Source organism: Ochotona curzoniae, unplaced genomic scaffold, assembly GCF_017591425.1.
Source record: "Ochotona curzoniae isolate NIBS_2020 unplaced genomic scaffold, NIBS_Ocur_1.0 contig_1, whole genome shotgun sequence".
Lineage (NCBI taxonomy): Eukaryota > Metazoa > Chordata > Mammalia > Lagomorpha > Ochotonidae > Ochotona > Ochotona curzoniae.
Genome location: NW_024464918.1, coordinates 43,528,199 through 43,554,592, shown reverse-complemented (window position 1 = coordinate 43,554,592; position 26,394 = coordinate 43,528,199). Strand labels below are relative to the sequence as shown.

General features: G+C 41.9%; 2 protein-coding genes across 3 annotated transcripts in view; one reads left to right on the top strand and one right to left on the bottom strand.

Moving 5' to 3' along the window:
* The window catches only part of ADRB2 (adrenoceptor beta 2), a 147,385-nt gene extending 138,286 nt beyond the window's left edge, over positions 1-9,099 (top strand). Inside the window, exon 2 of the mRNA XM_040973061.1 lies at positions 6,733-9,099. Coding sequence (XP_040828995.1) covers positions 6,733-6,740 — 8 coding nt within the window. The 3' untranslated portion in view covers positions 6,741-9,099. The remainder of the gene's footprint in view (positions 1-6,732) is intronic.
* An 8,366-nt stretch (positions 9,100-17,465) lies between these two features.
* The window catches only part of SH3TC2 (SH3 domain and tetratricopeptide repeats 2), a 52,362-nt gene continuing 43,433 nt past the window's right edge, over positions 17,466-26,394 (bottom strand). For both annotated transcript variants that reach the window (XM_040973037.1, XM_040973047.1), the window contains 5 exons: positions 26,224-26,374; positions 23,511-23,633; positions 22,205-22,355; positions 20,382-20,578; positions 17,466-18,711 (listed from right to left, as the gene is read on the bottom strand). In XM_040973037.1, the coding sequence (XP_040828971.1) occupies positions 18,520-18,711; positions 20,382-20,578; positions 22,205-22,355; positions 23,511-23,633; positions 26,224-26,374 (814 nt within the window). In that variant the 3' untranslated portion in view covers positions 17,466-18,519. The remainder of the gene's footprint in view (positions 18,712-20,381; positions 20,579-22,204; positions 22,356-23,510; positions 23,634-26,223; positions 26,375-26,394) is intronic.

Genomic DNA, 26,394 nt, shown 5'->3' with positions numbered 1-26,394 from the left:
TGCACCTGCATCTGGCCAAGGATAGCCAGCTATACCTGCCCACTCGATGACAACAAGGTAATTTACCTATATCCTTCCTGCATCTTGGTAAAAACTGTGTACTTGTTAGGAGTTGCATGGTGAAAAGTTCAAGGAAACTGGCTCGATTTTATAAAAAGCAGGTTAAAAAGTATATTTTTTATTCCCTTTTCCATGAAAATGTTAGTGCTGCCAAGTCTCCAAAATGGCCTCCAATGAACTATACTTCCTGGAATGCATGCCATTTGAGCACTCTTCTCCAAACAAAATCTGAGTAGCCAAAATGATGTACCAGTAGTGACATGTAAGAAGCCTTGAAGCTTCCACTTAAATCTCCTGGAATGTTGTCTCTTATAACTCAATCAACAGGATGTAGGACATCCAAGACACATAAAGAAGTCATGTCTTAGTACTATCTTCCCCCAGTCCTTGAAGAGTTCCTAGCCAAGAGTAGCCCCAACTACCAGCCCTAGTAGGAAGCCATCATGGATGCCAATCCAGTGGAACCTTTGGGTTACACTGGCCCTAGCCACCATGTGATTACAACCATACAAGAGACCCAAGAAAGTATCATTCCAATGAACCCATCAAACCAACAGACAGCAATAAGATAGCTTTTAAAACACAAAGTGTGAGAATGGTATATTATCCCTTTCATGTTTCACTGTCAGCTGTTTTTACATGCCATTTATTTAATACTATTTAATACTCACATGGGCAAGATTTTGCCCTTTTCTTAGAAGCTCAAAAATAGCATGTTTGGTTTAAAATATCCAAAAATTCCATCTGAAGGATTTTTTTCCTATTGAATTTGGAAAACTTTGTACTGAATGTGAAACAATGGAGTTGTGGGTTTTTATAAATACATAATTGCTGACTTCAAATACATGGCTGTGTCTACAGGTCTACAGCTTTTGTGATCATGTTTCTTTTTTTTCCAAAATCATTGCAATTTCAAACGATATTTCCCATAAACCACAGGAATTTTTTGGAAACTCTGAATCTGGAAAATTGTCTCTTATAACAAAGATGAGGAGTAAAATCCTGAGTTAGGTCATTTGCTCACCCGGCTGGCCAAAAGATGTGCCATCCAGAGGTCTGATGTTCACAGGTGGTCATTTTGCTTCCTCTTTCAGATTTGAAAAACTGGTTATTGAGTCTTGTGCTCTACAGAACCCAACCATAAAGGAACAGAAACAATCACTAGTTACACACTCACATAAATTCACACACACACACACACGCAGTAATGTCTTGGGTTATGAAAGAACTTCCCATTGTCTCCATTTTATAATCTATCTTCTTTGTATTTCTCTATGTTCCTCTTGGAGTAATTGGATGCCTTTCTTTTGTCTTTTTTTTAAGATCATGGATTAAGTCACAGGCTTAAAATAGCTATAACGTATTAGTCATCTGTTACATCCCAGCCACCACACTATGCGCTTTAGACACAGTAACTCATTAACTTCTTAGCAATTTTGTAAACAGGCATTTGTCATCCCCATCTTGCAGTTGAAAAGGTCATATCTCAGAGAAGTAAAATGATATATTAAAGTCTCACAAATACTAAAGACATGGAGACTTGATCTGAACCTAGATCTATCTCTCCAACAGCATAAACATAGCTGAAGAATGTCTGAATTCACACAAATTTCTGTGGTCCGGAAACTGTACCACTGTGGCTGAGTCACTGAGAAGAAGCTCCACTCACAGAACTGTGCAGCCTGGTATCATTCTGCAGGAAGGACTTACATCTGTGGTTTGCAGATTGCAAAGTGTCAACATTTTAAGACCACTTATTTATGTTGGTACAGTCATTGGTATAATTCTGTATTGTTCATATGGCACCAGTGGCTTTTCTGTCTGATAAGATTTTTGTACCATTCCTCCAACACAAGAATTCTGGGATCACACGTTCAAGGAAAGTTTGGCAAGAACCCAAAACAGAATCATACAATTCTAAGTGGTTTGACAATCTGGAATTCAGACTGGAATGGACTATAATGCAAGAACAAAGTAGCAGTTGGAGCACGGAGGAAGCACGTTTACAGATCAATTCATCTATACCTAAAAGACAATGGGCTACAAAGAAAAAAAGGTTCTTGGAGTGAGTGTTGTGTATAATGTATGCAAGTGTTGTATGTGTGTCTGTCCAAGTGTGTGTTTATATTGAATGACATAAAGTCTGCTTCTCCATAAGTCATTACCAAGAAAACTTCCCTTTCACCAGAATACATCCCCTTTAAGCCAGTTTTTCCTGCTTTCACTCATAGACAAAGCTTGGAAAACTGAACACCCAAAGGAGATGGCATGTCGGTGTGCTCCAGGGTGCAGTGTGTTGCTCTGTTGTGTTACTTCTCTGATTTCTTCCTGTCTTTGATCACATCTATAGTTCCTTATATCCCTTATTCCCTCTGAGACACTGGACATTGAAGATACTTGAATGGTAAAGCATGCTATGTTTGAATTAAGTCCTGCAAATGTTCATATATTGGAATCTTTTTAAAAGATTTATTATTATTATTATTATTATTATTATTATTATTATTATTATTATTTGGAAAGGTGGATATACAGAGAGGAGAGACAGAGAGGAAGATCTTCCATCCGATGATTCACTCCCCAAGTGAGCCGCAACAGCCGATGCTATTCCAATCTGAAGCCAGGAGCCTCTTCCTGGTCTTTGACACTAGTGCAGGGTCCCAAAGCCTTGGGCCGTCCTCGACTGCTTTCCCAGGCCACAGGCAGGGAGCTGGATGGGAAGTGGGGCCACTGGGATTAAAACCGGCGCCCATATGGGATCCCGGGTGTGCAAGGCGAGGACCTTAACTACTGTGCCACCGCGCCGGGCCCCATATATTGGAATCTTAATTCCCAACATAACAATACTGAGAGATGGAGGATTTTTCAGGAGAGATTAATGCATTTCTTGTGACAGTAGGTTCACTTTTACGAGAATATTTTGTTAAGTGGGTCTGTCCTTCATGTTCTATATCCACTTGTCCTTTTGCTTTCCACCATGAGTTGGAGCAGCGTATGACCCTATCCAGCCTTCAGAACCATGAGCAAGATATTTCTCTATTAACAAAATACCAGAATTGGGCATTTTGTTATAGCAACAGGAGACAGATTATTTCTGGGTTGATGAGTTTTTTCATCCAGGGAAATATGGACACATTCTTCCACAAAGGAGAGTTCTGAGGATTAAATGAGGTATTATTACAAAGCACAAGTGCAAGACATCTAAGAAGCTGTAATAATACTTCTATTATAGTATTGCCATTATTAGGCATTCAAATATCATCTGTAATTGTTATTAATATTCATGTCTTAAAATAGTTACGCTGTAAAGACAAGGAATCATGGCTCAGATAGGCTGCCAGCCTCACTCAGGGTCCACTTGTCCAGGCAATCAGCCCTATGCTCTTTCTTCATCCTTTTACCAGAAGCTCACATCCATAGAGCAGGGATAGTGTTACCAGGCAGGTAATGCGCACCTCACACAGTGCTCTGAGGACTGGAGTAGCTACAGAAATCAGCCCAATAGTCTTAAATTCCACTGTTCCCTCAGTAACAAATAATCCCAGCCAAGTGAAATCAGTCTGTTTCCCAGTTCCCAGAAGCCTTTGGAAGTATCTTGAGTGGGTTTCTACCCTCCTTTTTGCTAAGAGTCAGGCAATCATTCTGAAGGGTTTTCTCCAGAGGTCTTCAGAGGCTGCTTTAAGCAGCCCTAAGATGTTGTAGTTGGGTGGCCAAGATGTCTAAACAAGTAGGCTGGGATCACAGAATCCTGCAGTTGGAATCACACTAATTTCCGGGTGAAATCAGAGTTTCTTGCACATTGCTTTATTACAGAAATTATGCCTACTGATTTCCAACCTTTTCTGAATCAAGCTATAGTCACAACAGAAACAGCTGGCATCAGAGGACTTTACAAATATGGCAAATGATCATATAGGATCTTATCCCGCCTCCCCCCCGACCCCGGCAGAACGTCTCTTGCATCTGAAGCAGTACAATGGTGATATCACAAGAGTTGTCAATTTTTCCCGGCATCCAGTAGGAATGTTAGAGAGTAACTCTGACTCAGATGAGTTGACCCTGGGTGGCCTCAGGTTCTGGTTCTCCCTTCATGACAGAACTGAGACTGGTGTGATGGTTCAACGACTAAATCTTCATCTTGCACATACTGAGACCCCACGTGGACACTGGCTTGTGTCCTGGCTGCTGCACTTCCCATCCAGCTCCCTGCTTGTGGCCTGGGAAAGCAGTAGAGGATGGTCCAAAGCCTTGGGACCCTGTATTCACATGGGAGACCCGGAAGAAGCTCCTGGCTCCTGGTTTCAGATTACTGCAGTGGACAGAAGATCTTTCTATACCTCCTTCTCTTTGTAAATCTACCTTTCCAATAAAAATAAAAATAAATGAATCTTTTAAAAAAAAACATGACAGAGCTAAATTAACTGCTCTCCAAAGCCCATTGGCTGTAATAATTACCACTTTGTTTAATATAAAATTATCTGAATATTTGTTCACCGAAAAGGCAATGAGAGGACCCCTTCTTTAACTGTCTAGCTGTTTTAGACAACGACCATATGAAATCAGCATCTTTAACAGTCCCATCTTTATAGATGCATGCATTAAGGATGAGAATGGTTAGACGCTTTGCTCAGGATGATGCACTGAGCAAGAATTTACCTTGGTAGCATAATCCCAAAATATGCACTCCTAATCATTAACAATAACAATGAAAATTCTAGTGAACTACCATGCACAGTAAGAGTTTCAAATGCTTTCCTGGATGTCTCCATTTTTATCTATCAACAGTGTGTCTGTCAGTGCTCAGGCATCATGTAATGTATAGATAGATAGATAGATAGATAGATAGATAGATAGATAGATAGATAGATCGATCTAGACCTCTACTAAAGTCTTAGCATGCCAACCTTGGGCGTGTTCTAACAAATCATCTAGGCTGAGTATGTTTAACTCATCATTTTTGGCCATGCATTAAAGGGTCTATTAACCCAATGAAACAATGTACAAAATGGGGATGTGTATATACTTAATCTTGTGGGAGAGTTCAATGACCTATTTTGGATTTTCACAGAGGTCCACAAACTTCTAGAGTGTGCAACTCATCTATTGAAATTCAGTAAAACTGAGACTTTGAGTGAGCAACGAATTTGCCCAAGTACACACAAGGAGTGACAGAACTAGGTTCAGGCCCCAGATCATCAGAAACACATCCAGAGCTCTTGGCTACACCATACTGACCTAACATAGATCCACACAATAGGTATCAGTAGCGCGTAAGGGCCAAATGCTGTATTGAGGATAACACACATAGCTCATTAGCATTGGGCTTAGAAAATCATCGTGCTTCAAGTAACCAAGTTTAACCTTGAACCTCTACATCTTATAATTCTTTCAACGTTCTCAGCACTGATAATTACCACCATTTTGCCCATGTGCTTATCTGGTGTGAGTGAAAACTTAGCGCACATGTTTTATTCATATTTGGTCCAAGCTGCTTTCACCTAGCTCCAGTCCTAGCCTCTGTAAATATTTAAGGTGGTTAGGCATTGGTTCCTCAACATTTTAGTTGATTATGTCAATGCCACCAAATCTGACAACAGCTAAACTGCATAAAACAAAATAAGTTAATGGCTAATATTTGATAGAAATTGAAGTGTCTTGCAAAATTAAAATCAACCAAATCTGAACTGGATTTGGTAGAAATAAAGCCACAAAGGAAAGTTCATAATGGAAGCAGAAAAAATGGTATGAAGAATCACAACTGACGACAAATTAAGACATTCATATAAAAATTTATATGTCAACAAATTTAAGTCTATAAAATGATTTTGGTAAGATAAAAAGGAAGATGAAAAAAGTAGAAATAGTTTACCTGCACTGTAATGAACACTGATCTAAGAAGAAGAATGGCTTAATGAGCATTTATTAAGAAAAATGTTTCCTGGTTGCAGCTTTCAATGCTGTAATTGTAAGTATAGACCCCTGGTGGCAAATCACAGATATCAAAATGCCTTCCAGGTTAAGAATAGGTTCAAAATGATGGCATCAAAATAGGGAGGTTGACACCTCCTGTACTAGAACTTAGCAAGTGATGAGTGCAATAACTTGCAGTTGATGCTCCAACAAAGGAGGCAGATCAAGGTAGTTATGATCTTTACAATCACAGTGGAACAGCCAGCCAACCAGCCCAGATACATCCCTCTAGATACACCTTAACCCTACAAGCTCAATGAAAAAAAGAATGAAAAGATGATGATGGTTGTCAAGTGAGGAATTTCTTGAAGCAGCAGAAATTTCCTGTAGAATTTCCTATAAATCCAAAGCAAGACTGGTCTCTTTCCTCTTTGTCTCCTATTTACAGTGGAGCCCAGGAATTACTCAGCCCATGACACTTCCAGTACTGGGCACTGGTTCATGTGGCAGACCTGGGGACCTGTGTCCATTCACTGTCTTGGCCTCATCTTTCTTAACTGGCATGGGGGTTAATGGAGAATACAGCTCTCTCACATATGCTCCTGAGAACCAACTGCCAAATTTTCAGGAACTGTGAGAACTGGTTAATAAGCACAGCCATTAGTAAAACATTACAATAAGAATATAAATCTGTAACTAAATACACACATATCACATTAAAAAGAGATCACTAATATTCAAAACTCATCTCTTCTCTACTAGCTTTCTAGATCCTTCTGTCACCTGTGCTCCTGGAGTTGATTACCTCTGCTGCATGTGAGTGGCGCGACACGACATGGTGCTATGCTCCAGTGCATCCTTCCCAGCTCCATTACAGCTTAACATCAGCCCAGGTAGGTGTATCTATTCCACAGAAATTAGCAAATGCCATCTATATGGGTTTGTTTTGAATTTTGCTGACTGTTCAGATATAATAAAGTGATGTTATAAAAATAGATTATCCCTCAATTGTGACAACTCTGCAGCTGTTACACTGGGAAGTGCACAAAAACCTTGGGCGATACTCTTTCTGAATCAGCAAAAAAGCCACTCACATTCTTGACAAATGAGCGAGTTGCCAACATCTTTGCTGTTTCACTTTCTTATCTACTAACAGAACTATCAATCAATGTTCATGCCAAAATTATAGTTGTTATCCAACTGAAACCACATTTGAATCTAGGTATGAGTTCCACATAAATCAACATAGGCACTGACAATCAACTGACCTATATGGAACATGTAATAAAGAATTTTTACTTGTTGTAAATTGTGTACATCACACACTCTGCTTTTCATGAATCTGTTGTCTGATCCTAGGCTCTGCCTTCCTTTGGAGGCTTCTCCATCCATTTCCACAAGACCCCCAGAACCTAACACAGCCACCAGGCCTCTAGGCTTTGTGAGGTCATGGTGGGCCTAGGGAGGTGCCTGGAAGCCTCAGGTCAGAGGAGAGGAAGGCCTGTGTTTAGAGTGAGAGTTGGCTCCAAAATAGCTTTTGTCTGCTCAGGGCCTTTATTTATTTTCACACCAGCCTAAGGCCTTTGACCCCAGTTGGAAGTCAAAGGATGGGAAGAAAGATTCTTTTCTGTCCGGGGGATTGGTCACACAGTGGGCAGAGGAAAAGCTTCAGGATGCCATGAAGGTCAGCAGTCCAGCCTGATCCTAGAGCCAGAGAATGACAGCTCATGTCAAAGCTGCCAAGAAAATGACCCCAACTTCTTTCTGGAAGTGGCACGTTCTGAGTCGGCAGAAAGCCTACACTCACAAGGGGATCTCCTGTTTTACCTTAGGCTGGTCAAATAGGGGACATATTTATTTATTTCATTATTTATCCATATTTGACTCACACTCTAAATAATGTCTACAGCCCAGTCATTCAGTTATCACTTATCAAATAAATAAAATATTGAGCACCTTCCATGATTCAGGCACTGTTCTAGTGCTGTGGATGTGATAGGAACTCAGGCAGTGTTTGACTTCATTGCATATAAGGCCAAGTAAACAATGTGGACATTGTACTGGTTTTACATTGAGCTACATAAGAGTTGAAAGTACTTTCTCTACAACTTTCAAATTGGATTCATTCCTGACTCAAAAACAAGCACTTTCCTAAAATATCTGTCAGTACAATAGCAATAATACCCAGCATTTTTATATGTCAGACCCTTCACATTTATTAACTCATTTGATCCTCAAAAACAGCTCGTGAAATAAACACTATCATCATCCCCAGTTTACCAAAGATGGAAATGATTAAACACTTGTCTGGGGGTCACACAATTGATAAGCAATAGACTTGGCTGAGGCGATCATTATTCGTCCCAGTCAGTAGCGTCAAATGAACACCCATCTAGCTCAAGTCCCACAAATTTTAGCAAAAATCTAGCTTAAGCTTCATACAATAACTTCAACTCAGAGGAGTTTATAATGGAATCCTGACTACCACTTTTCTATACATAGAACTTTGAATAAGAGTTATTTTTTATTAAGTTTCTCTAAAGTTGTTTATGGTATACTATGTAAACAATTATATACTATAAAATGACTTCTTAGGAGTGGGTGAAATTGTTAAGGAGAGTCGATGATATAACAGTAGTACAAAATTTGTCATAGTCCAAGCTGAAATGATGTGAAAGATGAAGAAGTTCATCAGAGGGCCAAGTCCTACCCAGGATCCCCTGGACTCCATGAAATCAGCTACTGCCAATACCTTGGTCACTGGAAAGTGGACCTAGCACACAGGAGCTATTGAATATTGGTTGATAGATTGGTTGGCTGCATCTGGCTGTTCATGTTAGTAGACAGATGGATAGAAGGATAGATCAATGGACTCAGACTCTTCTTTGTAGTGTTTCTTTTCCATGTATCCTGTCTTCACTAAGCTGACAGGAACTTAAGAACAGGGGCTAAGTATTTTGCAATGCAACGCATTACACCCACAATTAAACTCTTCATGGGAGCAGTCTAGGAAATTCAAAATAATGGTCTAGCCAATTAGACCTAAGACTATCCTAAAGGTGTCATCGGTCCCCTAGTGACCTTTATTTCATAGAACTTTCATTCCTGTGACATTTGGTGTAATAATACTTACATAAGACTTCTTCCCTGAGAATTATTCTGGTCATTCTGCTTCCTTAAGAGAAAGGGAAATTAGCAAGCATTCATAGGGAAAATATTTCTCTTCAAGATTCTAAATTCAGGACTCAGCACAATAGCCCGATGACTAAATTTTCACCTTGCATGTGCTGGCATCCCATATGGGCACCAGTCCATATCCCAGCTGCTCCACATTTTGCGGAGCTCCCCACCTGTGGCCTGGGAAAGCAGTGGAGGACAAACCAAAGCCTCTGGACCCTGCGTACATGTGGGAGAGGGAGACCTGGAGGAAGTTCCTGGCTCCTGGCTTTGGATTGGCTTACCTCTAATTGTTGTGGTTACTTGGGGAGTGAACCAGCAAATAGACGATATTTCTCTCTGTACCTCCTTCTCTCTATCTGCCTTTCCAATATATATATATACCATATATATATTATATATATATATTCTGGTTACATATTTTCTCTTTCTATATATATATATATTTAATAAATTTTAGAAATAGAAAATATGTAACCACAATTACACAATTGTTAAAAACCCTGATTTTATAGTCAGACAAAACTGGTTTTGAATCTCTATAAATGTCTTATCTACTGAGCTTTAATTCTTTCACCTGGAAAGTGGGGGGACAGTGACACCTTGTTTAGGTTATCTGGAGGATCATACTGCAGGTGAATTACTTAGCACAGTTCCCAGAACAGGCTTAATAAATGACCATGATTATCTCTATGATAAGTGCTACCTATTTGAAAATTAGGAAGAGACTCACTATGCCTACAGAAACACAGTCTAAATAAGTGAAAATCTTATTATTCTTAATGAAATTACACTGGTTATCTGCCTTATTGCATAAGCAGTGCCATTAATCAATTTCACAACCACTCCTGAACAATATCCAGGTAGATTACGGTTTTGATAATTTCTCTCCCTCATATGTTATGAGAAGAGGACAAATCTTTAATTCAAAATTTCATCCATTCATATTTTTCAATTCACCTATTCAGCAAATCTTGGTTGAAAATCTGCCTATGTCAGACATGGGGCCAGGCTCTGAGAACAGATGAAAGATACAGGCAAGGCCCCTGTACTTCTTAAAGCTTCCCATCTAGGAGGCACACAAGTATTATTAAAAAAAAAAGTAAACTACACAAAATACTGTTTGAAGTTTATATAGGATAAATAGAAGGAGCTAAGACACACACAAAGAACAAATCTGGTCTAAGCAAAACAGACTTTATGTAACGGGTAAGAGAATGGAAGGCACAGGATTTGGGAGAGGGTCAGACTATGTCTATATAATCCCTTAAGGCTTTAAACCAATCAGAAATGCAGCTCCTCCTCAGTCATCCTTCTGTTTCCCTTCACGTGCTAGAGTCCCAAAGTCACATGTCCTAGCGCAGACAAAAGCCAGTTTTGTTTTATGAATAAATGGCTGTTTTGCCACCAGGATTACCATGCAGCTGTCATTTCAGCCTGGCCCAGGCAGCTCCCACGGACAGGAAAATAGAGGTGGCTAGGGTCACTGCCAACTGGGATGGTGTTCAGAGCTCTTGCGGCCTGTGCTGTAGGCATGTCTATGAGGCAGATATGTCTATTCTGTCCCAAGATGAACAAATAGAAAAAGTTCCCAATTCCTAAGAAGCTTTAAAAACAAAAGATTCACCTTCACACGCAACATTTGGGCAATGGATTAAAGGCGAAGTGGTTGAGAAAAGCTTTCATCACATTTAAATATGGCACTCTACTTTTAGAAGGTCAAGATATAGAGGAGATCTTCAGGTTAAAAAGTAATTTTAATGGTGATGGCAAAAATTTATAATTCCCCCCCCCAAAAAAATAGAATAGAAGGTTAAAAGACAGGGCAGGTGCTTAGCCTAGAGGTTAAGATTGGGGTATCAGTGTCCCACATTAGAGCACCTGGGTTCAATGTCCAGCACTGGCTCCTGATTCTGTCTTCCTGTTAATACAGAAGCTGGGAGGCAAAGATGATAGTTCAAGTAATTGGTACACACACACACACACACACACACACACACATGCATGCACATGCCTGCCTCTCAGATATTTAGAAAGAGAACAGATGAACACCTTGATAAATGACAAACTGCTCTACTTATGAATACAAGTTAAAGCCTTTCAACATGAACATGGGATTCTCCCAGGCTATTTGTTTTACAAGGCACATTTGGAGGAGAAGGATGCCCCTGCCAGCTTTGCTATGATGACCAAAACAGGTTACTCTCCTGTTTGTGATTCTTTCTGCTGCAGATCTCACTTATGCTACTTACTAAGCTTCGGCCAACTATTTCCATCCTTAAACCATGGTGGTGGTGGTAGCAGTATCTGATGCAAGATGTTGTTGGGTTACAAGACAGAGGCCTCACAAAGAGTTTTCATAGGATCTAATGCATTATATGCATTCAATACCAACTGCTATTTTTATTTTCAGAAACTTGCATCCTCTCGTATCAAAAGTTGTGTAGCAAATAGAGACCTTCCTCCAAAGCAGTGCTTTGCAAACTGCAGGTTGGTGAATGAGGAATTCAATTTGTAAGTCTTTTTTTTTTTAAGATTTATTTATTTTTATTGGAAAGTCAGATATACAAAGAGGAGAGACACAGAGGAAGATCTTCAGTCCGATGATTCACTCCCCAAGCAGCCGCAACAGCTGGAGCTGAGCCAATCCGAAGCCAGGAGCCAGGAGACCCCTCCAGGTCTCCCACACGGGTGCAGGGTTCCAAGGCCTTAGGCTGTCCTCAACTGCTTTTCCAGGCCACAAGCAGGGAGCTGAATGTGAAGTGGAGCTACCGGGATTAGAACCGGTGCCCATATGGGATCCTGGGCATACAAGGCGAGGACTTTAACCACTATGCTATCGTGCCAGGCCCCCATTTTGTAAATCTTAAACTGGATATTTAAGAACTAGATTAGAATTTTTAAACAATTAGATCAGAGTACATTTCGTGTTGTAAGGACTAAATGGTGCTTTGTCAAACATGATATGTGTGTATGCATAGTAGAATGCAATGTAACACGCATTTCTTACAATGCCTACAGCCAAGGAAGGTTTGAAAAATACCAAGTATCAAATACAGCGCAGTCTGGTAATAAGTTCCATGTTCTATTTAGGAAAGGCATTACTGCCCCCTGCTGGAACTCATGATTTCTCGTAGATTATTCATGTGAACTCAGCCACCCTTCCCACCCCTCTGGAAGTTCACCTGGAAGAATATCACCCCTTGAGCACCCCTGCTGTCCCAGATGACAAGTCAAAGACCACACTGGAGGCAAGAGTTGCAGTTCCTCTCCACTTAAAACAATGCTGGCAGTAGACTCTTGGGGAACTAAGCTGTCAGACCCCCTAATGGAGTCTCAGCTGTTATGCTCCATCACAGCTGGGCAGAGTCCCCACCCCATACCCAGCAGCTTGTCTCTGTTTCTCTGGGAAGAAGATACCCACTGAGAGGAAATAAGAAAAATGTCTCACGGCCAGAATTTCCAACAGACTCCATTTTCTAATCTCCTAAATTCTGAAATAATGGTGCAGGGCTGGAAACTGGAGACGTATGAACCAGAAAAGCTATGCTGTCCTGCCCAAGAGGTAACACCACAGAAACAGCACTTTACAAACATATCCACTTTAGGGCAGGCCCAGCACCAGGGAGCCTAACAATCTCTTTCCTAATGACAGGTGCATTGCACAGAGACGCAGACCTAGCCACCTGCATGTGGTAGGTATCACAATCAAAACTGCAGGCAGAGGAATGATTGAGGCTTAAGGAGATAAAGCAATGTGCTGCAGTCCCTAAGTGAGGCCTGCTTCAGACCCAAGAACCCATGAATGTAAGCCTACCACTCCAGCATAGCTCCGAGGCTAGTGGCATTTCTTAATGTCAAGGCTTCCATCCAGACAGAAATAAAACGTGACTGAATTGCAAAGTGGCAGATAAAACCCAGTATGGAAAAAAGTCTAAAGCTTAGCTTTAAAATAAATAAACTGATGGGCGAGGTCATAGTAGGTATTTTTTAGAATATAAACTATTATATTAGCTCTCTTTAAAAATAGCCTCATTTGTTTTGAGTTCTGAATTAGGCTTCTTTCTTCCTTGAATAGTCTGGTCCTCAAAGATAGATTTGTTTCAGCCATTTCCTTGTCTGTGAAATAGACAGTAAACAAATCTTTATCAGATCATCTCATATTTATACTGTGTGCCAGGCACTGTGTGTACTTGGTCCTTTTACATATATAATTCTGACAGCATTGGGCTCAGAGAGATTACTCAACTTGCTGCAGCTTACACACTAGTTAGAGATCCTACCCCAGGTATACCCAACCTCCAAACCCAGGGCCAGTACAGACCCTATTTCCTTGAATGACATGACCTTTATTCACACCAGCAGTGTGCATATAGTCTTGATACCAGCAACTATCTAAAGGAAAAGAGGACCAAACTGTTCAAAGTCACGGGAGACAAGGAATGACTAAGAAACTGTCACAGATCTGAAACATGACAATCAAATGTATTCCGGCACCCTAGATTTCATCCTGGGTCAGGAAAAGGATAATAGTGAAGAAAAAGGATATTGTGAGATCACAACAAAGGCTGGAGTATTGGGGCAACAGCCTGACTCCAGAGCTTTCCCACCTTCCTGTCTGCTGCCAGGTAATACATTCTCATGCTGCTTCCAGAATTTTCCCAAAACACAAACTTGAGCATGTCTCTCTCTCACACTTCAAACCTCTTCCTCAAGGCAAAGCCTAAAGCCTTTCAGGGGTTTCACTCTTCCAATCTCTTCTCCCTACTTAAAGTCTGCTCCAGTCTAGCTGAGCTCTGCTTGACACATACCCTGCCTTGTCAACACCAACCTGCTGGCCTGCAGTTAGAACCGAGTAGAACCCTTCCAGCCTACAAGTGGCCTGCAATTCCGGTATCTCCCATCAGAGCATATAGGGTTTGGATCCCAGCTGCTTTTTCCATTCTCTTCCCTGTTAATGTGCCTGGGAAAGCAATGGAAGATGGCCCAAGCACTTAGGCCCCTGTCACATTTGTGGGAGACCTGACAATTTCAGACTCCTGACTTTGTCCTGACCCAGCCTTGGCCATTATGAGTATTTCAGGGAGAGAACCAACAAAATCTCTCTCTCTTCCTCTGCATCACTTTGCCTGTCAGATAAACAAAAAATAAACCTAAATTAAAAAAAAAAATACCCAAAACAGGACAAACAAAACCTTTTACTTAGATGTCTGTTCTTTCAGAAAGCTCTTCCTGTTGTCCTTATTCCCATGCCTGGGTAAACTCCTCCCCTGAGCACCCATGACTTCTGGCAACTAACTCCCATCACAGCATTTCTGATTCTGAATCATGCTGTATAATATGTGTCATTCAGCCCTTTCCTTTTCCCCCTGTGGGTTCCACATCTCTGAGGTGGGTTGTGTGTTCAGACACAGCACTGTCATTGACATTTTACTGTGACGAGGCTAGTCCTTTGACCTACTTCTTACATTTCGGGGTTTCTCAAGGAGAAAGTGCTTAGTCCAAGGGTGTCTCTACACTCCTTGCCACATGATTTCAAGCAATGCCAGATTGGGCCTGTGCTGGGTACACTTGTGGTAAGCAACAAAATTTAGTTTGAAGTTGTGCATTTTCTGTTATCATTTACAGAATTATACTTATGGAAAGCAATACAATCTTTCTTGTACGTATAAATAAAAGTATTTGGGTAAAGGAAGAAAATTAAGAAAAAGTTTGGCGAATTGCTCTTTAGGTAGCGCATCTGGCGAACAGTAAATGCATGCATAGTACACATGCGCATGTGTAAACAGGTGTGCAGCACTATGGAGGTAGCCCTGGATGACAGAGAGCCTGTCCAGCTAGGTAAGTCCTCATTCAGGAGTCCCAGAGTACTGCTCTCCTTGCCATAACCTACCTATATGACTGGGAGAAAATTACTTTTCAGTTTCTCAGTTTACTTACCTTTAAAAACCACAGAATAAAATTATGCTATGAAAAGATAAGATTTCATCTCCAAGGTACCTTCTTAATCTCTCAAATACAGTATGCAGATAACAGAAAAAAAGAGATTGAAGATGTGAGGCTGAGTGACATCCCAGGTCATATACCAACTGAAAGTCAAAACCCAGGCTTCCCATTCCTGTGTGACCTGCCCTCCTCCACCAATTCTAACAGCCTCTAACCCTACTTACCCATCCATCTACAAAACACATTATATTATGTTTACAAAGCACAAACACACACACATTTTAAAATCACATACAGGTAAGTAAAAGGATAAAAGCAGGATGAGATTTCAGAGCGTTGCCACTCTGGGATAGGGAAATACCCACTTGAAAGTTAGGAAAACACCTTGCAGGGTTTTCCACAATGCTGCAATTCCCCCTCCTTTCTTCATTTAGATTAGATATAGGGAGCCAGGAATTAGCCTGAGCAAATTTTTTTTTTTTTGGTATTTTTGGCAGGGGGTGGGAAAGGAGTGAGCAGTTGGGGGAAGTGAGGATAAAAGAGTAACTAATTCTTTACATATATAAAATACGCTTAAGCAGAAGCCAGATCCAATCATCACCTCAGTCTCAATGGATCAGAAAAAAATAGTTATCAACCAATTCCAAGAGGGAGTAGTTAGTCCTGATTTTTTTAATGAGAATTTTCAAGTCCTTTTAAGGATTACTGTTGCAAGAAATTTATACACAAGATATGGTTATAATCATATAATACAATTTTTTATTTTAAAGACTAGGCTTACCTTTGAAAGCATGCTGAATGTGTTTATAACCAACCTCATTAGGGACAAACTGACCAGATTTACAGGTGAGTCAAGGTGCACAGAACTACAAAGTCTTAGCCAACATTTCCCCATGAAGTGCTGTATGGATAGACACCAAGTCTTTCACATGTGTATGTGTGCACATGTGTGTGAATACATGGATGTTTTTTCAACTACAAATGCAAATTTTAGTTGTAGCAGCTGAGGAACATGTGGCTGGACAGAAGTCCATGTGAGAAGATGCAGAGGTTCCAAAGGACTGTCAATCTCTAGGCGAGCCAAGGGAAGATGTGGCTGCCAGGGAGGAGAAAAAATAACAGAAAGCTTAAAAACCACTCTGAATTACACAGAGTACAGTAATGTCCTCTTGTACTCTTCACACACCAGCCAATATATCAAAAGCCGGGGTACAGTTATGGGAACCACATTTTCAGAGGAATAGACACAAAACTGGCTGGGAAAGGGGAAGGATCTGTAACTCAAGTCAGATGAGGAGCAGCTTTTGGCATGGACTTCAGGGCCAAGCATGTTTTCTTCAAATATAAGATGTGTAACTGTTCTGGAACGCATGTGCCCCTGACCATATACCAGGAATGTTGCTGAAAGAATTCTATAGAGAGATTAGACTGAAGAGCCTAAATCGCAAAAGCCCTCCCAGAGTGGGGACACTGTGGCTTGCAGCATGAGCAAACTGGCTTCTATCCTATGAGGCAGTAGATTAAATCATTTCATTTCCTTCCTGAGGAAGAATATTCTCTAGAGTAGAGAGCATTCTGAAAGCCAACCGAGCGCCTAAGAGAAAATACGTGCTGATGTGTTAACCAGAAAATGCCATGGTCACTCAACTTACCACTCCTACTTCACTCCACCATATAACCATATAACCGACCAATCCATTCCACCCCACCACACAGCCAACTTGCCTGCCCAGCATAGGAAGTTAGAAATTAAGGGCAGGTGGTCTAGCAATAAAATCCAAGCAAACAGGCATCAAATGGAGAAGAGCAATAGCCAGATTTTCTTTATTTATACACAGGAGCAAGGCAGAACCACCAGAAATGTACATTCTTAGGTTATACATCTCATCACTGAATCTGAATTATTAGGGGTAGGAACCATAAACTTCATGTTCAGCAGGCTCTCCATGCAATCTGAGAACCTCTGGTCTACAACAATATTCTTCATAGTTTGTCCTTCAGTGTGCATTCAGACCACCAGGTAAGCTTGCTTCAGAGGTTCTGATATGCAGGTCTCAGCTGGGTTCCAGAATTTGCATTTCAAATCATCTCTCAGGTGGCACAGCTGCTGCTGCTGCTGCTGCTGCTGGACTGTACTCAGAGTTCACTGGCTTAGAGAACCCTTGATTCTGTTATCAAATGAATTCATGTCTAGTGGAAAACTTCTGCAATGATGCCCCACTGATTTCCCCACCTCCAGATCTTCACATGCTGGGTAATCCCCTACCTTGGGGTGGGGACTGGGCCTGGTGATTTGCTTCTGCTTCGTAGAACAAGAAAAATGAAGGAGACAATGATTCTGTGATTTTCTTTCTCACTTTCTGGCTCTGGCCAGCAGGCTGCCATGTTGTGAGCTGCCCCCATGGTAAGGCTCACATGGCAAGCAATTGTGTGCAGCCCCTGGCCAACAAGCGACCTTGGAAGCCCATTTGTCTCTAGTTGATCTTGAAAGGACAACAGAGCTAGATAACTGCAGTCTGGTGAGCTACTCTCAGCCACAGGACCTTCTGAGGTTCCCTGGGGTTCTGGCCTTGCAGAAACTGCAGGATCATCAGTTACTGCAGCCTACTGGAGATGCTGAGGAGTACTCAATGCCAAACAGAGGTGCCTTGTAAAGTAGTTTACCTGGAATCAACTAAAACACTTCAGGGTTTATCCATTGTTCAAGTCTCCCATTTAACTTATTCATCTTAATAATTAAAAGCAAAATGTGTGTGTTTGTGTGTGCAAGTGGGCAATATTTAATTACAGTCTTTATAAACCATTGACGTAATTCTTTTCTTAACATTGAGTTTTCAAGCTTTGGCCCTTGGGAAGCTTCCCTGGCAGGTCATGAGGTCATGTTGTGCCACTGGCTCCAGGTAGGACTGAGATGGAAGCCCAAGTCAGACTGTATACCCTGTGTGCCATCCAGAGTCTTTGTCTTTGGAACTTAACAGCATGGTGGATTGTCTCCATGCCACCACCCATGAGCATGTACAGTGGCACCTCCTTCCCTTCTGAACACAGAAAAATAAGGAAGTCACAGGAACCTCTGCTGGCTGGAGGAGGAATCTTTCCCTGAGAAGCTGGTTAACAGCAGGAACTCTCCCCTGCCTGTTTTCTGCTCATGCGAGCCTGACTTCCTCACTGGAGGAAGGATTCTCTTGTTCTCCAGAACTGCGATAGAACGTTTCAGGGGTTGCTTGTGTGGAAGGGCTTTGGTCAATTGGAGGAGATTCCAGATGCAGAGCACAGAACCAAGATACCCCCTTGCTGCTACTTTGATGTCTCCTTGTGCAGTTGAGAATAAGCCCCTCTCCCTTGGGGCGTTCCTCTTCTTGGTGCAAAATAGTGCTGGACTCAGACCCTCCCACTTAGTATCTGAGAGTCAAAGCACATCTCCCCTCACAGGGCCAGGCCGCCCCCACTCAGCCACCGTGCCCTCTCTGCAGAGCACCCAGAGGGACTGCTGTGCCACAAGGGACTCTGGCAGATGTTGTCCAGCCTGCTCCTAATGGTGTCCTGTAGCTCCTCATCACCCAGCAGGACTGCTGCTGCCAGGGCCAGCAGGAAGTATTCAGTAGCGTCGTGGGCATCCTAACCTCGTGGTGTGGGGGCAAAGAAGAAACAGTAGGAGTGAACATTTCCAGGGCCAGCTATGTTAGAAACAAACTCTTTCTGTCCCACATCCCATCCACATCTGTCAGTTTTTAAGAGAATTCCTCTCCCACCCTCCCCTGGTCCCATGGCATTGCCTTTCTCTGCATTACTCCTCGCCAGGTTCAGCAAACCATCAGATACTATTGCTCTGAGCATGGTGCTTCAAGAATGACTCACACCTGACCCATCCATCACTCCCAGACTTTGAAATGTAACCCAACTAGGAAAATGGTCCTTCATCCTGTTCTCTGTGGGTCTCTGTGGGTTTCAGCTTGGTAGGAGCTGGAAGGGAAGCAGGCCAAGAGCAGAGAGTGATTAAAAAAAAAACTTGCAGAATCAATGGATACGGAAGGAAAAATCCATGATGGCACTTGAGAACCAGGGTCTAGAACTAGCAGAACTTAAATCTGTCTCTCAACTTTCCAGCAAATAAATTGCTTTTCTGGTTTAAGTTTGTTAGAGTTGAGTTCTTCCCTTGGCATTTCCCTAGGGTCCATATTTGTCACACTCAGATTGTGCATATTTTGTCCTTGAACCGTGAACAGGAAGGTGTGGGGCAGCAGCAAGATGACTCAGGAGTCCTTCATCATTGCTCCCATCCCTCTGTGCATTGTAGCAATGGGTAACCAGTGTTTCAGAGAGGGACAGCTGATCTATATATATATATATACAGATATATATATCTGTAGTTAGCTTGGGCCAGGCAAATAAGGAAAGGACAGCAGGGCTGCCATAAAGATTCCCTTGGCGACCCAACACTGGTACAACTCACAGACACTGGGTGAAGAGACAAAGGGTTGTGCTACAGAGGACAGAGACCACTGATGGGTGGAAGCCAAACCTGGAGACATGGTTGTGGATCAGTGTTGCTAGAGAGAATTGCAGACCAGAAACACAACCCTACAAGTTACTGGAAAAAAAAACAAGAAGTTCTAGATACACCTCTGGCTCAATAAGCTGGAGAACCAGAGCTAACTACTTGCTAGGATCCAGGCGTAGTCATATTTAGAGGCCCTGTGTTGTAAGACCTCAAATATTAACAGATATCATAAAATCAGGTTGACCTACTTTATAAGAAATGAGTTGAAGACGACCTACAGCATTTTTAGATAAATGATTAAGCATTCATTTTGTGTTTAATTTGGGAGCATTTCTATTTATCTACATAAACTCTGGTTTTATATGACATTATACAAAATGAGTTATAGTAGGTCTTTAACATTTTGTGGACACATTTTGATTTCCAGTGTGGGGCTTACAGTTCTGTGTGAAGGAAGCCATGTATTTCCAGACTCTTGTGGGGCTACGGGAACTAGGCGATGGACTCAATAGTTGCTGACATCATAGAAATCCTAGCAGGATGAGGAGGAATAGCACCTACGAGCTGTATCCTCAGCAGAGGTGGCAGCACCTGCAAGGTCTCTGGTAGGCTAAGTGAAAAGAGCCATCTATCCCCCAGGAAGCCACTCCCCATCCAAGTCAAGACACCCCATTGTGGTTCAATGGATCTCTCAACTCCACCCTAAAGACTCCTGACAGTCTGTGTGGGGTTAGGAGAGAATGGCTGGGTGGTAGCACTCACATTACCTGGGACATCTGGCTCTTACCTTCAGCTGGTAGAAGGTGAGTCGGCCCAGGCGGTAATATACTTTGGCATAGTACAGGGCCTCCTTGGGGCTCTGCAGCCAGGGCGGGCAGAGGGAGAGCGTCTTCAGGTAGCAATCTTCAGCCATCTCGTACATGTGCAGGGAGTAGTATACTGTAGCCAGGCGGTGAAAGGCCACCAGCTCCTGCCTCTGATCACCTAGGAATTGGAAGACTGCAAGAGATGTCCTATGGCCAACATTCTGACCCATTCCTTCTTTAGTATGTTGGGAGAACCACTAAATATCAAAAGTCATACTTGTGGTATAAAAGAACAACACAGATAACCCTTTAAAAAAATACCACAAGCAAATGTGAAAGTAAACCTGCAATAAGTGACTGTGAGACAGCTAAGCAGAACATGTATGCTGGTGGGAGGTTTCTGGGATGATTCATGCAGAATATTTTCTTCCTATTGAAGCTATCACTATAACTCAGGATCCTGGGAAAGAATTATTTCTAAATACCTGCGGTGGGACTTGTGACCATCCTACCCTGATGAGCAACTGGGTTCTTAAGGATGTAACTATCTGTGTGACATCTATTTTCTCCACATTCAAGTCTCTCTCTTCAGAGAGCTCTCCTGGGCTGCCAACAAGCAGAAGTGATGCTGTAACTCCTTTGCCCATTCTAGTCTCAGAGGAACTATGGCTACCTCTTTCAGTTTTGAACCAGACTTTTAAATGGTGATTTCTAACAGGTCTATGACTTGCTGTTTGGGGTTTTGGAAGGTTTATTGTTTTGATAACTAATCACTTTAATACAAAATGATCTTTTCCTAAGGAACAGAGGTTTTAATCCTGTCTTTGGAATATGAGCAAGGCTGCTGTTCAATGCATCTAAAACTTTCACATTTAAACTTCAAAGAGCCAAAAGCCAAAATTTAAGAAAAAATAAATAAATACAGGAGAGAAAATTCCCTGATATGAACAAATCCAGGCACAGAGAAGATCTTCTTTCAAGTCCTGCCTAGGGAAGGATAAAGAGTTCTCAGAGGGAAGTGGAAGTGAGGGGAGGGAGCAGGGAGAGAAGGATGGAGCGGCTAAAGCCTTTCCTGAGATCATTGCTTAGATGAGGCTTAAGGTGGGCGACAGAATGGGAGGTGAGGGACACAAGAGCAGGCTCAATAATATAATAAATACCCAGAAGCTGTTTTATAATCAGAAGAGACTCCATTTATCCTATATCTGATCAAGGCTTTGCTAATCAAACATGTTTTTCCTCTAGCACCGACATTTAAGACAAGCTATGTTATTCTACCCTCTTTCTGTGTTAACAACTTATATTGTATCCCATTCGCTTTAGCTATAAATGCAAACTGTTCCACTACATTGTGAATTACGTTAATGAGAATCTAAGCTTCATTTGCGTTTCATCTCCACAGGAAAATGTGTTTTGACAATCAATTAAAAATTCAGTGCATAGCCCTTTTGTAATCGGGACACTGTCTATGCCTGGGATAAGTTATCATTTACATTTAAATGATAATAACAGGGAATAATAACAATTGTAATATTAGTTAATTAATGTGACAAGGCAAAACTTAACAAGACCTTATGTATCTAGCCCTGTGCCACAATCTTTACCTGGATAATTATCCATCTTCATAGCATCTGCATGAGATGGGTATTGTTTTTAACACTGATTTGCTGACAAACTTGAAGCTCCTACAAGTTAACCTGGGATTGGAACCCACGTAGGTTGACTCTGGAGCTGAGGCTTTCGCTGCTTGGTAGAGTTGTGCTGACCTACTTTAGATGTCCACTCCACTGCAAGGACCACCTACCTGTGACAGTGCTCAGCCTGGCAGCCAGGGTGGCATATTCCAGAGCTTTCTCGTAGCCTGCGAGGCTGATCTGCAGCTCCGTCAGTTTGTTGAAAATGCGCAGCTCGGTCCTCAGGGCCTTCATCCTTCTTGCTAGAGGGACGGCCCCGGTCTGAGGAGGAGACAGCGAGAAGCTCAGCCTGCACTCTGTACCAGACTCTTATGGTCATCCTCTACTGCCAGGGGTCAGGTAGGCTAAACAAAGGGGATGGGAATTCCTTCCCTCAACTCATTCTCCTGGTCCTTGCTTTTGATACTACACCCAGATCCTAAAGGTGGGATAACAACTGGGGATACTGACAGCAAGAAAAAGGAGATACATTTCCCACAGTTGCATAGGAGCTCATTCACCTCTCAGATATGCGTTCCCATAAGTGGCCACAGCACCAATCACATATGAGTCTGCATCTGACATATGAAAGTGCTCTCTACATGCTCAAGTCTACTATTTTTCTCATGGTAGAATTTAAAGTAAGTCACATCATCTTTGGAGCCTTGGTTTTTTTCATCCATGGAATGTGTATGAAAATAAAAAGTCAAATATGTTTCTTGTATCCCCACCCCCTAGTTCAGTGCCTTGTACATGTGAATACTTGATAATATTAATGACCAAATAAAAAACTAAACAAAAGAATAATGGACAATGGAATGAAGAAATTTGGGGGGGGTGGATGAAAAAGATGAGATTTCTGAAAATCAGGTCAGTGATGAACAACTTTTGAGGTCAATGCTTACTATCTAGATATTTATTTATTTCATATTTATTTAATGTCTAGTACCTTTTAAATTAATTCTTATTTTCTCACCTTATCCTTTACAATAATATCTTTGAAAACATGGATTTGATGAGCTGGTATTATATATTTCAAAATTTTAAAATATATACCTGCACTTGTTTGATAAGAACATAATAATTAGAAAATGTTCATCTATGTACCCTTTAAACCACATCCCAAGAGGCATCAGTGGTAAGTGGGTGCCACTGGAGATGATCAAAGTGCACTGTAAACTTTAGGACACAATGCATTCAATAGATATGGTTATCATGGTGAACTGTGCCAGGCACGATGATTTACCAACTCTAAGGATGACTGAGTTTCTCAGATCCTTTAATGAGAGCCTACTAGATGGAAGAGAGGTCAAGTGTATGGAAAGGAGGAAAAGAAATATTACAGGAAAGGCAAAGAGAGAGCCCAAGCTGCAGTCCAGTGTGGGACTGTCCACACACCAGAGCCCAACATGGCACCCCGCATAGTTCATGACTTACTCGGTAGTACTCCACCGCACGGTGCCTGTGGCGGGTCCCATTGAAAAACACATCACCTGCTTCTTCGTAGAGTTTCAGGGCCAGGGAGGGCTCCTCTGACTTCAGGGCTGACTGGATGGCTGCCTGGTTGGGATTGACATGGCTGTCAAAGGGAGAGATAAATGCTCCCACACCCACACAGGAGTGGCAGGAGTCAGGCTTCTACTGAAATCCCCAAATCCTGAATTGTCCCAAACACTACAGCACTGGTAAGAAAGCTCACAGACCTTGTCTGGAATTTTCCCACCGTGGTATGAGAAATTAGTTACAGTGGTACTAGAGGGGATTTTCAGCAGTACATCACAAGCAAAAAAAAAAAAAAAAAAACTTCCATGTTTTTAATAGTTAAGTGTTAATAGTTTTTAATGCTTAATAGTTAAGCTTTTAGTAGTTTATGTGTTTTAGAAACAAAACATGAGTTTAAAAAATTTTTTTATTAGAAAGTCAGATATACAGAAAGGGAGATCTTCCATCCAATGATTCACTCCCCAGGAGGCTGTAATGGCCAGAGCTGAGCTGATCCAAATCCTGGAGCCCAGAACCTCTTTCAGGTCTCCTATGAGGGTGCAGGGATCCCCAGGCTTTGGGCCATCCTTGACTGCTTTCCCAGGCCACAGGCAGGGAGCTGGATGGGAAGCAGGGCATCCAGGATTAGAACCAGTGCCCCTATGGGATTCCGGTACATGCAAGGTGAGGACATTAGCTGCTAGGCTAAATATCAAACATGATTTTTTGAAATCATGTTTAGGACAAGGTTAAGTGCAAAAAGCAGTGGTATAGTTGGGTCAAACAAAAATATATAAATAATCATATGGAAGGTCCATGGATGTAGCAAATGCATGAACCTATTGTCTAAATGACAAAAACTGGATCTGACCCAATAGCCAGATGGTGACAGTGAGATTCAGAAAATCTCTCTAACGACAAATAAATGATAGTGTCTCCCAGTGTAATACTGTAGCCTCTGGCCCCACAATCTTTATTTCTAGAAGCCTATCTCACATTGTACCTGAACCAGGTGAGGAAGGTAAACTGTAAAGGATCTATAGCTACATTCTTACAGTGCAGATACAGGACTTCAAAAAACTTAGAGGAAGTTTTACTTCAACAGGAGTAACCCAAGAAGTATCAAGGTACATGACAGCCTCAGACTGATGGTGTCTGTGACCAGCTCAGGCCAGTGAACATGCAGTTGCTGGGAAGATCCTGTACTGACTGTTACTACAGGTGTGGCTACACAGAGAGCAACAGGGCAGTGAGATGGATCCTAGAGTTGGCAGCCTTAATAGTTCCCGCTGGGCTTCAAACTCCAAGTATACAAGAAAGACTGAAGTGTATACTTTCAGGGCATGCTCTCAGCTCTAAAATCCCAACGTAGAATAGTGTAGAGCTTGAGTGGAGGCTCAGAGTCAAACTACCTGTGTGCAGTTGTCAGCATCACCACCTACTGACAGTATCACCTTGGGCGAATGAAATCGGGATTGCAATGCAAACTACTACCACCTTTGTAATGATCGATCTGCATCATGCAACAGAAATGCTTCGCAAAGCTGCCTGCCTGTGGGAATCGTGTAATCAACGTGATATAGTCATTATGGAGTCTATAAAAAATTTTCTGTATTTGCATATTAGAATAAGGGAGAGTACAAGACAAAAATGAGAAGGCAGAAAATAAAGGATGCGTTTTTATGTGATAATTTACTACTATATTATGTAATATTACTATGTGCAGATAATACTAATAGCAGTTTGCTATTTGTTAAGCATTTACTAAATCCTGAGCACTTAGAAAATGCTCACTGTGAATTTGCTATGACTAAAGTAAGATTTTGTCAGGACACACACACAGATACATACAAGGGTACTTAAGGGAACTGGGAAAACAGAATTAATAGATGAGTAAAATGTTGGTGCAAACATTTTTACATCCATGCCTAGCTTTTTCATAATACATATTTTTCATGAACCTTCTGAATATTCTTTTGCGCTGAGATATACCTGGAGAGATATAAGCTCCAACCACAGAGACACTGAGGCACCAGGTACTCATGAAAGTCACACACTCAATATTCGATGGCCTGTGATCTTATTCCAGCCTCTTCCACCTCCAAAGCCCAATGGAGGATGGCCCAAGTCCTTGGGTCCCTGCACCTACGTGACAGACCTAGAAGCACTTGGCTCTGAATCAAACTAGCTCTAGTCATCATAATCATTTGGGGAGTGGTCTAGGGGATGAAAGATACTCTCTGTTTCTGTCTCTCTGTTAACTCTGACTTTCAAGTAAAAATAAATAAATTGAAAAAAAGAAAAATATAAACAAACAAAAAGCTGTAAGATAATTAACACACCAAACTTGCCTTAAATTGCAGCAAAACCCTGAAGTTACACCAAGTGTTCAGTGTGGCAGAGGGACACAGTTAACATCACAGGTGACATCCCCCAGCACTCACTTGAGTATCAGGCACTGATTGCCTTTTGCTGCCTGCTCTCAGCCTGCCAGACCTCCCTGGTCTCCACCATGTGTCCAGGAAGCAGCCTGAGGCGAACTTCTCCAATGGGCTTGGTATAGACATCCGTACTCTGTGGTTCCAACTGGTTTGTTTGGAGGTGCTGCTGCCATCCCTGCCAACCCCTGTCCAAACAAGGCCCCAGGTAAGCAGCTTCCTGTACCTACCTGCAGGTACAGCTCCACCAGCTCATCTTCCTGCATGAGGTAGTGAATCCGCCCAGCCCCAAGCCAGGCTTCAGCAGCCTTGTCTCTCTCCCGCAGATCAATGAAGATGCGTAGGCTCTCCTTGATGCAGGTAAGGGACCTCCGGAGGGACCTGGGGGGTGCACGTGGCCT